The sequence below is a fragment of the Chiloscyllium punctatum genome, chromosome 6 (genome assembly GCF_047496795.1).
Source record: "Chiloscyllium punctatum isolate Juve2018m chromosome 6, sChiPun1.3, whole genome shotgun sequence".
Classification (NCBI taxonomy): Eukaryota; Metazoa; Chordata; class Chondrichthyes; order Orectolobiformes; family Hemiscylliidae; genus Chiloscyllium; species Chiloscyllium punctatum.
Genome location: NC_092744.1, coordinates 75,321,809 through 75,334,504, shown reverse-complemented (window position 1 = coordinate 75,334,504; position 12,696 = coordinate 75,321,809). Strand labels below are relative to the sequence as shown.

The 12,696-nt window shown below is 44.2% G+C and overlaps 1 protein-coding gene across 1 annotated transcript in view; it reads right to left on the bottom strand.

Annotated features, from left to right (window-relative positions):
* Positions 1 to 7,947: 7,947 nt before the first annotated feature.
* Positions 7,948 to 12,696, bottom strand: part of klhl30 (kelch-like family member 30) — a 29,956-nt gene continuing 25,207 nt past the window's right edge. Inside the window, exon 8 of the mRNA XM_072572946.1 lies at positions 7,948 to 11,909. Within this exon, the coding sequence (XP_072429047.1) occupies positions 11,661 to 11,909 (249 nt within the window). The 3' untranslated portion in view covers positions 7,948 to 11,660. The remainder of the gene's footprint in view (positions 11,910 to 12,696) is intronic.

The window sequence follows — 12,696 nt, the reverse complement described above, 5'->3', positions numbered from 1 at the left end:
CAAAGTAGGAATTTATAAAATGTTTACAGGGATTGACTACCTACATTGATTGCCTGCAGATTGTGTGCTTTTTGAGCAATTTAGAATGACTCTGCAAATACAATTCTGCAAATGCAAATTCACCCTGTAGACTTACTTGTGTGCTTACTTGAGAGAGAGTGTGCGTGTGTGTGTGCATGCGAATGTGTGCGTGTGAGTGTGTGTGTGTGAGAGAGTGTGTATTTGTGTGTGTGCATGCTTGTTAGAGTGCTTGCCTGAGTGTGATAGAGTATAAGCCTGTAGGAGGGTATGTGCGTAGGTGTGGGGGTGTATGTGTGTGTGTATGAGAGAGAGCGTGTGTATGAGATAGTGTCTGCATGAGTGTGTGTTTGTATGTGTGTGTGTGTGTAGTGTAGTGCGGGCACCTGTAGTGTGACATGAACCCAAGGTCCCTGTTGAGGCCATCTTCATGGGTACCAAACTTGGCTATAAGCCTCTGTTCGGCCACTCTGCGTTGTTGCGCATCCCGAAGTCCACCTTGGAGGATGGTCACTCAAAGGTCCAAGGTTGAATGTCCTGGACTGCTGAAGTGTTCACCGACTGGGAGGGAACTCTCCTGTCTGACAGTTGTTGCACGGTGTCCATTCATCCGTTGTCATGGTGTCTACTTGGTCTTATCAATGTACTAAGCCTCGGGGCATCCTTGCCTGCAACGTATGAGATAGATAACCAAGTTGGCCAAGTCACATGAGTACCTGTGTGTCCCCACATGTAATCTGACACATCTTGCAGTGGTTGCCATGACACAGGGTTATACAGTGTTGTGGTCAAAGTTGTCCTGTACATTGGGCAGTTTGCTGCGAACAATGGTCTGTTTAAGGTTTGGCAGATGTGTAAAGGTGAGAATTGGAGGCGTAGGGAAGGTCTTGGCGAGGTGCTCATCCTCATTGATAATGTGCTGCAGGCTGCGAAGAACGTGGCGTAGTTTCTCCACTCCTGGGGTGCACTGGGACAACAAAGGGTAACCTATCGGTTGCATCCCATGACTGTCTTCTGAGGGGGTCATTATGGTTTCTCACTGTGGCACATTGGAACTGGCTATTGATGATTTGAGCATCGCACCCTGTTCTAATGAGAGCATCCTTTGGCACCTTCAGGTGTCCATCATGTTCTTCCTCATCTGGATAGATCCTGTGTATGCATAGGACTTGTCCATGGAGGGTAGCTGGTTTAATATGTTTAGGGTGGAAGCTGGAGAAGTTTAGCATCATGAGATCATCTGTGCATTTGTGGTAGAGTGAGCTACTGAGGTATTAGTCCTTGATAGAGATGCATGTGACTAAGAATGAGACAGATTCTAAAGAATAGTCCATGGTGAGTTTGATAGTGGGCTGAAACTTGCTAATATTTTGGGAGAAGATTTGTAGCTTGAGTGCTCGTTGCTGTGGTTCTGTTCGCCAAGCTGGGAATTTGTGTTGCAGACGCTTCGTCCCCTGTCTAGGTGGCATCCTCAGTGCTTGGGAGCCTCCTGTGAAGCGCTTCTGTGATGTTTCCTCTGGCATTTATAGTGGTTTGTCTCTGCCACTTCCGGTTGTCACTTCCAGCTGCCTGCTGCAGTAGCCGGTATATTGGGTCCAGGTCGATGTGCTTATTGATTGAATCTATGGATGAATGCCATGCCTCTAGGAATTCCCTGGCTGTTCTCTGTTTGGCTTGTCCTATAATAGTAGTGTTGTCCCAGTCAAACTCATGTTGCTTGTCATCTGAGTGTGTGGCTACTAAGGATAGCTGGTCGTGTCGTTTCGTGGCTAGTTGGTGTTCATGGATGCGGACTGTTAGCTGTCTTCCTGTTTGCCCTATGTAGTGTTTTGTGCAGTCCTTGCATGGGATTTTGTATACTACATTGGTTTTGCTCATGCTGGGTATCAGGTCCTTCATTCTGGTGAGTTGTTGTCTGAGAGTGGCTGTTGGTTTGTGTGCTGTTATGCGTCCGAGTGGTCTCTATATACTGACCACTGCAGTGGACAGCTGGAACTGACAACCGGAAGCGGCAGATACAAATCACTACAAATGCCTGAGGAAACATCACAGAAGCGCTTCACAGGAGGCTCCCAAGCACTGAGGATGTCACCTAGATAGGGGACGAAACGTCTGCAACACAAATTCCCAGCTCGGCGAACAGAACCACAACTTGTTAATATTACTGTGTAGTTGTTTCAGTGACATCTCACTATGTGTCCAGAGGAAGAAAATGTTGTCAATATATCTGGTGGAGAGTGCTGGTTGGAGGTCCTGTGCAGCAAAGAAGTCTTGTGCATGAAAATGTTGGCATATTGGGGTGCAGATTTGGTCTCCGTGGCTGTTCCGTGTGTCTGGATGAAGAACTGGTTATCAAAGGTGAATTGAGGATAAAGCAGATAGGTTGTAGGACGGTGCTGGGAGATTGGCAGCTGTTGGTGTTGAGTACTGAAGCTGTTGCCACGATGACATCATTGTGGTGGATGCTGGTGTAGAGTGCTGAAACATCCACTGTGATGAGGAACGTTCCTGGTTCAACTGGTCCGTGGGTGCTGAGCTTCTGTAAGAAAGCTGTAGTGTTGTGACAGAAGTGTATATTCTATGTTACACTGTGTAAGACTGACCAATGCTTAACTGCAGGCAGCCATTATCGAACTTAATGAATTTACACCTTCCTAATAGTGAGAGTAAGAAAACGAACTGTTCAGATCTTGTAACACCCAAACACTCTGCGAGCTGTTATCACTGTGTTCCTCCCATAGCCTCTGTATTAAGAAATATCTCATCTTAGGTGATATCAAGATTCATATCAATTCATCATGCTATCTATTCCCTCAGTTCACTGCCACCCACCCACCACCCTTACTGCAGCAATTCCCCACCTCCCCAACAACCTTCCCTCAATCTCACTCTCCCAAAACCATCCCTTATGACCTCGTAACCACTAACGATCACAGGTAAGGCTATTTTTGATTACTTCCTTGTTTTCCTCTCCAGCCACATCTTGTTTTTGCCCAAACACTACTTCCTCCCATGTCTGGCCCTGGAGAAATCCCTCCGCCAATTTACTTACAACTGCATTCTCAAAATCCTAACTGTCTGGATTTTTCCATTCATCACAATCTGCTCAACTGGACACTCACCGCCATCTTTGATAGCCCCGTTTCCGTGGAAACCGTTATGCTCTCTCAGCTTGCCTGACTCAGCCTTCATCTTGCTTCTGTAAATCCAAGGGACACTGATTTTGAAGGATATGGCAGAAAACTGGTTTGGCCAGATCTGGCTGGATCACACACAAAGTCTGATCAGGTACTGCTGTTGTTTCCCCAAACTGCTCGCTCACCCTAGAATGCAAAAATAACCCCTGGTTTCATATCTCTACTTGTAAAGGTCTTCTTAAACCCCATTCCAAAAAGAAGTACCAAGAGCTCATTAATAGTTGTCAGCAAATTGAGGTTCTCCCAGTAGCTGTTTTCACCCTTTCACTCTGTCTCCTAGTCCAGCTGGTTAGACCACAGGTAAGGTTTTTCCTTCCCTAGCTCTGAGTTGTATTTTTCACTAGTTCCCCTCCTCACTTTCCTTGTGCCCTCCCTGAGCTTAACTTGTCCAGTAGACCCACACCCACCTCCCAAGACTCTGATCCCATTAATCTACTGACTGTCCAGCTTTCCCTCCTGCTCCTTGTGGTATCATCAATGTTCCTCTTCCTTCTTGGGTTCTGTCCCTTTCACCTTCAAATCTTCCATTGTCCCGTCATTCCTTAAGAAAGCAACCCTTGACCTCTCTACCTTTGCACTGTTCCATCTCCAACTTCACTTTTCTTTCCAATTTGTTGCCTCCCTGTTCAGATCTCCCAGTTTGAATGTCTCCAATCAAACTCCGCCCTCGACCTCAGACCACAACAGTTCCTATCGTGACCACAATGACATCCTATGTGACTGTGGCAAAGAGAAATGACACCTCATCATTCTTGCCATGACTGGAGCCTTTGATCCAGTTGACCACACCATCCTTGTCCAATTGGTTGGGATTGCTTTCATCTGATTCCATTCTTACTAATTGTAGCCACCTCATCACCATTAATGTCTGCTTTACCAGTTCCCTCACCTCTGGGGATCTCCCCCTAACCCTCTCTGACTTCTTAACAACATGCTACCCCTTGACGGCATTATCCCAGGACACATCAGCTTCCACATATTCCCTGATGGAAGGGAACATGTGGAACACTGCAGACTGACCTCAGCAACAACACTTGATTCCTCTATTGTCTTGAAATTGCCAGACTGCCAGTCAGACATCAGCTGGAAGAGCAGACAATCCTTCCACCTAAATATCAGGAAGATTGAAGCCATTGCCTTTGGCTTTCATCACAAACTCTGCTCCCTCACTGTCAGTTTCATTAGTTGCACCTTCAGGATTCCAGCTGTGCAATATCATCCCACTCAATCTCTGCCTGAGCTCTTATACTGTCAAAGTCCTCACCAACACTCTTGTTAGCTCCAAATCTCTGGCTGCTTTCCCACATTCCATCCTTTGTAAACCTGGGGTCATTCGAAACTGTGTTGCCTGTGGCCTAACTTCTATCCATTCTGCCCATCACTTCAGTGCTTACTAGCCTGCACTGTGGACTGGATAAACAGTGACTCGATTTTAAAAGTCTCATTCTTGTTCTTAAATCCCTCCAATCACCTTGCCCTTCTTGATCTCTGTCCCTCCTTTATTCTAAGGTTTTCTGCATGAATTCCAGCGTGCCTCCACATTGAGGAGATGCCTTGCTCCCCTATTTGTCTCAGCCGTGTTCACCTTTACTAATGGGGTGTCAACTATCCAATAGTATGGGCCCTCTGAATAGGCCTCCTGCCTCAAATAGCCACACGACTAATTGACAACAAACATGGAGGCGACCTCTAAATTGGCCACCTCATGAAAGATTGTGCTGGATGGCACACTGCAGAAAAGGAGGGGCAGGGAAGAGGACTTGAATATAAAAGCAGGGATGTACCTCTGAGACTCTATAAGGCTCTGGTCAGACCACATTTGGAATAGTGTGCACAGTTTTGGGCACCACATTTTAGCAAGGATGTTCTGGCCCTGGAATGTGTTCAGAGGAGGTTCACAAAAATGGTCCCAGGAATGAAAAGCTCAACATATGAGGAACATTTGAGGACTCTATGTTTATACTTGTTGGAGTTTAGAAGGATAAGGGGGATTCTCATTGAAACTTACAGAACACTGAATGGCCTAGACAGAGTGGATTTTGGGAAGATGTTTCCAATGGCAGGAGAGACTAGGACCCGAGGGCACAGCCTTAGAGTAAAGGGAAGACCTTTTAGAACTAAGGAGAAACTTTTTCAGGCAGAGAGTGGGGAATCTATGGAACCCATTGCATTAGAAGGCTGTGGAGACCAGGTCATTGAGTATATTTAAGACTGAGATAGACAGGTTCTTGAGTATCAAGGGGATTGATGGTTACAGGAAGAAAGTGGGAGAATGGGGTTGAGAAACGTATCAGCCATGATTGAATGGAACAGACTCGATGGGCTGAATGGCCTAATTTCTGCTCTTATGTCTTATGGTCTTATGGTCCTCACTTAAATTGCCCATCAAGATCACTCTATCTTATATCGTCACTTAGAAGAGAATCACACAAGGATTATAAAAGGATAAGTAAAATGAAGCAATGGACAGAGGCAGGGAAAAGGGGCGATTGTTATTTCAGACGGCCGACAAGCCCGATAATCCAATGATTTTTTGTCCGTGCTGTGAAAATCTGTTTCTACTCGAAATACCTGGATCAAAAAAGTGAAAAACGGTTTGTCTTAAAGGTATGAACTCACATTAAAGATGTTCCTTATGTTGAAGGGGCTTTTCAGTGAGCTAATAAACTATACAAATCTAACCACGCTGGGTAGATTTGAATGTCTTATTTGAAGGTGTGAATAGTCCCTATCCTGTCGCACCGAATTTCCAAGCCTCTCTCTACAAACAGCTTTTCTTTGTGGTCGTGCAGTCATCTCTTTCCTCTCTTTCAATGGCTCCTCCCGTACCCTCATTTTTCCACTTACTTGGATGTGTGATATATCCCATATGCTGCCGCCACACACGGCAGTCAGGCAGTGAGTATGAGAGTCAGGCCCCATGGTTTTGTAGAATCCTGCGAGACTTCTCAGTATCACAAGGGTCGATTTTTTTCCCTTTGGTTTTCCAGATAGATGAGGGGTGGAGTCCAATCAAAGTTTCCCATTTCAGGTCAATTAACCATCTTGGAACAATTTTGATCATTGGAAGGACCGTGTGCTAGGGCTGGAAGGTTGAAACAGGATTCTGGATTAGTGGTGCTGGAAGAGCACAGCAGTTCAGGCAGCATCCAAGTAGCTTCAAAAATCGACGTTTCGGGCAAAAGCCCTTCATCAGGAATAAAGGCAGTGAGCCTGAAGCGTGGAGAGATAAGCTAGAGGAGGGTGGGGGTGGGGAGAGAGCAGCATAGAGTACAATGGGTGAGTGGGGGAGGGGATGAAGGTGATAGGTCAAGGAGGAGAGGGTGGAGTGGATAGGTGGAAAAGAAGATAGGCAGGTAGGACAAGTCCGGACAAGTTATGGGGACAGTTACTGAGCTGGAAGTTTAGAACTTGGGTGAGGTGGGGGAAGGGGAAATGAGGAAACTGTTGAAGTCCACATTGATGCCCTGGGGTTGAAGTGTTCCGAGAAGGAAGATGAGGTGTTCTTCCTCCAGGCGTCTGGTGGAGAGGGAGCGGCGGTGAAGGAGGCCCAGGACCTCCATGTCCTCGGCAGAGTGGGAGGGGGAGTTGAAATGTTGGGCCACGGGGTGGTGTGGTTGATTGGTGCAGGTGTCCCAGAGATGTTCCCTAAAGCGCTCTGCTAGGAGGCACCCGGTCTCCCCAATGTAGAGGAGACTGCATCGGGAGCAACGGATACAATAAATGATATTAGTGGATGTGCAGGTAAAACTTTGATGGATGTGGAAGGCTCCTTTAGGGCCTTGGATAGAGGTGAGGAGCCTAGCTGAAGGCCTGTGAAAAGCCTCTGGGTTTCCAGTACCAAGCTTCTCCAGCTTGAGAAGGTTGATAGTTCCAGAACCGAATTTGCCCTTGAAATCATCAGCATCCATGTGGATCCTGGTGTAAGCCCCCACACTGGGTGTCTTCAGATGCCCTTCCTGACTGAGAAAACTGTGATAGAAAGCCCAGGAATTAACCCCTCCCTGAATGCAGCCACAAGCCCTGTACCGCGGATAGTTCTAGAAATCCTCAACCGGTGCTGTTGTGGAAAAGACCCGGCGCAATCTGTTCCCACCCACTTATTTCCTTTCCTCCGACCTTGGAATTGAGCATGTTCCATGTCTGGGGAATGAGAAGTCCCACAGTAAGAGTCACAAACTCACAGAGTAATAGCCTCATGAGAAAAAAAAACTTTCTGTAGAATTTAATTTGGCAGGGAAGGACACGCTGGACAACATTTGCAATCAGCCCCAATCCAGTCAGAGGCACAGGCATCTCCTATCGCTCATCAATTCAAAAGGGACCATGCAAGAGGATTGCCATATGCTCCTTACTAACTTGCAACCCAATTCTTCAACTGATGGACAGCTGCCAGGAGTTCTGTAAACCCTTAACGACTGAGCTTCAAATGGGTTCTGGGCTCTCACGCCAGTAGATTAACCCATCTCTTTTCCCATGTGAAATGACAAGAGTGTGGGAGCTCTTTGCAATTCTACCACTTGGAAAGATTCCAAAGTGAAAATTGAGGAAGGAGGATGAAGGCAAGGGCTGATGAGGAACATGCGAGGGAGGAAACTGAGGCCCCAACTATTCCAGTATAATGGAGTCATTTCAATGATGCAGAGATTTCATCAATCTCTTCAACAAACATTCTTACTCACTGCAGAAAGTTAAGCAAGATTTCGATTCACTAATTTATTCAATTCTACACAGTTCAAGGTTTGAAACAAAAGAGCAGAAAATCACATACCTTAAAACATCTGCTTACATTTAATTTATATAATGTAAAGTCAGTCTTTCCAGTTGTAACAAATTGTCTAGACCAATGCTTCAAAACCATGCCTTGATCAGGTCAATCTAGTTTTGTCCCCTTGGTCAAATTTCCTAAACTCCCCTCTGCCCCTTCTATTATCCGTAACCATTTACACCTCCTCTGAATGCATTGTTTATTTCTATCCATTACCATCTCCTCATCTTTTCATATTTCTGTTCTCCCGACTAAGTCCTTTCCATTCATTTACCCACCCTCTATCCTCCTACCTCAATACTTATTTATAATCTGACTTTTTCCCAGTTTTGACTGGGAGGACATCCACCTGAAATGTTTACTTTGCCACTCTCTCTCCACAAATGTCACCAGGCCTGCGTTCATTCCTCAAATTACTTGCTTTTATTCTGTGCTGAGGAGGTGCTGTTCAGTGTATCAGGGCATCAACACATTTCCTTCAAGTTGCTTCCGTCCTGTTGGGGGTTTCATTTCAGTTGCTTGCCTTGTGTGAAGGATGACCGGACCTATCCTGAAACCTGTGAACCTGAGATATCTGAGATGGAGCTGCACTTCACAGGAGATTTATACCCTGACCAGGGGTTAGTGTTCATTATTCAGAAAGATCCCTGGCAATGGGTATCAATGGTGATTGATTGCTTGGGAATTAAGATGTAAAAGCATTGGGGAAAAAAAAGAGATCAGGGAAGTCTGGGACACGGAGAGTGACTACAATCACAGATACAGGAAGAAAAACAGGAAAAGTGCATATATCATCCAGTCAATCTCCCCCATTCCAATAATGGAATATTTTTAGATCCATTATCTAATCGCAAAGTACATTCATTGCTAGCAATTTGAAATAGAAACAATATTGGAAATACTCAGGTTTATGTGGGCAGAGCTGTCTCTTCACACCATATCAGTTGCTAGTTGTATTGAAGGTTATTGCTACCATTATGGTGCAGGAAGCTAAAGGCCTGCATAACCTAGCATGATAGAGAGAAACCACTTCCTGAAGAGATACATTATTGCATCTTAGCCACTTGTTACAGGTTAAATTGATATGGTAGACATAGTTACCGACTTTGAGGTCAACCAGATGGCAGAATCTACATGACTTCATCAGTGTGGGTAATGCTTACAGCGTGCTTCAGTATTAACTCTGTCAGACCCATATGCGACACTCAGCATCAGTGAAGAAAGAAACTGAGTTAATGTTTCGGGTTAAGAACTTCCTGTTAGAAAGCAAGCTGATTTTCAGTAAATACAGAGAAAGGATGAAGGGAGGAAAGAACAAAAGAGGAAATTCCCCAACAAGTGGAAAAGCAGGGAGATTAAATTAGAGAAAAAAAGATGCTGCCAGGCAGAAGAAGATGGCAAAAGGACAACTAAAGAAGCCAAATGCGGGCCAGGTGTAGCGAGAGCAGCAACATCACTATCAATGGTTTATGTCCAATATGGGACCACTGGATTGGAATCTGAAGAGGAACCATCTTCACAGCTGTATGAAAGGCAGGAGAGTGGCACTCAGTGAATTGGTCTTGTAGAAAGCAAGCACAGGCATAATAGGCCAAACAATCTCTTTTTGTTCTGTAGCTATTCTGTGATTCCATGTCTACCTGTCTGCAATTGTTGAGCTGAATATTGTATCCACAGTGTTGCGCCTTATCAAAACATTGAGACTTACTTTTTTAGTTCATGTGATTCTGAGTTTGGCCAGGAGATGGTGCTACTTGTCAATATCTCATAACAATGGCAACAAAAATGAAGATCAATTTAAAGTAAATGGTAACAGCTTGATGTTGCTAACATAAATGGAGAGAAGAGTAATGCTTTGAGGGCCAGAATAAAGTTTTCTTTCTTTAATCTTAATCTTAATTAAATGTGGGTAAGCAATTTTGACCTTATTGAGGTTTGTAATATCATGAGAGACATGTGTATGGTGAAAACCCAAGATCTTTTTTCCCAAGGTAGGGGAGTCCAAAACTAGAGGGCATAGATTTAAGGTGAGGGGGGGAAAAATTAAAAGGGACTTAAGGGGCAATGTTTTCATACAGAAGGTGGTATCTTTATGGAATGACCTGCCAGAGTAAGTGGAGGATGTTGGTACAATTATAACATTTAAAAGACATCTGGATGAGTTTATGAATTGAATATGGGCCAAATGCTGACAAATGGCACTTGGTCAGATTGGGATGTCTGGTCAGTGTGGACCAAAAGGTATGCTTATGACTCAATGACCCTATTTCACTCTCCCCTTGAAAATACATTACTCAGTTGGGTTGTAACCCCTTAATGTTGTGCTGTATTTCATGGTCAGTATGTCAGAATACCTTTAAGAGACATGGTCATGCTATCATCACTTGTGATCTAAGAGTATAAAGATTGCATACTAAGCCTTAACTAAGATCACAAAGCATGACATATTAATAAAAGTTTGTTGCTCAACTTAATAGTTGCTCAGGTACATCTGTGAATTCAATAATTCTATATAATAGCCAATGGAAACATGGTGCTTCTATCACTTATTACTAACCTAGACACTGAGGCGTCTGTGAATGTAGTCAGAAGTCACACAATACCAGGTTATAGCCCAACAACTTTATTTGAAATCACAAGCTTTCAGAGCACTGCTCCTTTGTCAGGTGAAGCTTATGATTGTTAAAAATCTGTTGGACTATAACCTGGTGTCCTGTGACTTCTGATTTTCTCTGTCCCAGTCTAACACTGGCACTTCCACATCTGTGAATGTAGAGTTTGCATATAATAGCCAGCTGTAATAATCTATATTTATTGGATCCTTCAATACCTGCTCAATATGTTAAGAGGGATAATATAAACCTGGCCACATCAGATTAAGATACAATACTGGAGGCAGAGCTCACCACTCCACGCAATGTTCACCCATTGTTTTGTTTTCCATTATTTTATGATGGGTTTTGAAGGTCATTTCCATTTCTAGGTAAATCCTTGAACTTGAACAGCTGTTAAAGTGACTGGGAGGGTCCTTACAGGTTCACGTGTTGGCACTAAGCAGATAAGGTTATATTACTGCAGATAAAATAACATAATGTGCATATTATAAAAAAGAATATTGCTATCAATTATTTGCTCAGCTTCACTCTTCAAGGTTAAGGTGATTGTGGTAGTGAGTATTTTTGATGTCATCTGCACTAATCTGATCTGAAGAGGTGTGACGTCACTGAATGACAGCTCAAAATAAATGTCAAGAGCATGGTCTGGAGCCCATTGTCAGATTACATCATTGTTTGTGGGTTGCCAACGGACCACTTATATTGAATAATTTCTTTCTTTCACATGCCATAACTGAATACTGACACCCAATCCAATAAGTACAGCTTGTGAATAAGCTTGATCATGTTGGATGCCAGACATTTTGAGTTTTGAGCTTGATCCTGCAAAGCAGTCCACTTGCTTCATTGAATACCTGGCCTCCAGGGGAGACTTTCTAGAAAACAAACCTCTCAGACTATCGAAGGTGAAGCTGCTAATAAAGAGCAAGTGCAGCCCATTTTGGACGGCGGGTTATATTCCCCTTTTTTCCACTAACTGGTCATTGTGTGAGCTGTGCTGTGTTGTGCAGGCAGTCTCCTCAGTTGGGTGCATGGACAAAGAAGAGTTACAAGTGGGTTTCCCTAGGTGTTGATGTCCGGAAATACTTCAGTCCATCTTGATGTGTCAACAAAAATGGAACAAGACCCGTGATAAAGCCAGGGACGCGGCAGGGAGCCCTCGACAGTCCACATGTCCTTGGCACAATCGTACACCTCTAATTCCACACTGTAGTCTCCTTCCATCCCCTTCCAGTGACCACCAGTAACATAAATCTTCCCAGCAACAACCACCATGCCGCCATTCTCATGGAGCTTATGGAGCAACTGGACCTGAAAGAGGACAGCAGGACAATTATACATCATGACATGTCAAACCCATTGGATTATGGGACATCAGTACCATGAATCATGGGATATCAGTTGCAGTAAAATGAATGATGGGATGCCAGTTCAAAGAATGAGATCCCTGACATCCATCCATGAGGTTGAATCATGGTGTATCAGGATTATTCTACCAACTTCACAAGCTTATCAGCAGTGGTGTAATTCTCCATCATTAAAGAGCATTATTCATGCAATCAGATTACAAAGACGACCCATGAGTATATATTTTGACTGTGGAGCACTTACGTTTTGGTACATTGTCAAAGAAAATGCAACTTAGAAGGATCCAGGCCAAGAGATACGTGGGAACACAACCACTTGCAAGATCCCTTCCCAGCCACATGCCATCCTAACTTCAGCTAAATCCCATTCCTTCACTGTTGTTCGGTTAAAATCCTGGGAGCCCCCCATGAACAGCACTGCGAGCAGCCCTACACCACATAGACTGCAGCGATTAAAGAAGGCAGCTGACCACCAACCTCTCAAGGGTAATTAATGTTGATGTTTCCGGTGATGCACTCATCCCAAAAGCAAATTATAAAAAGAAACTTTGCCAACTGTCAAATCTCAGCTCTTGATTTATTGGAGAACACATCTTGAAAATGATTTTGGCCATTGCAAACCCTTTTACCAACAAATAAAACTTGGTCCTGTTTTGAAAGTGGAGATCAAGAGCATAGCAGCAAGGATTGCTTAATGCTGAGTGTACAAGTGGGGCAAGGTGAATCTTTTG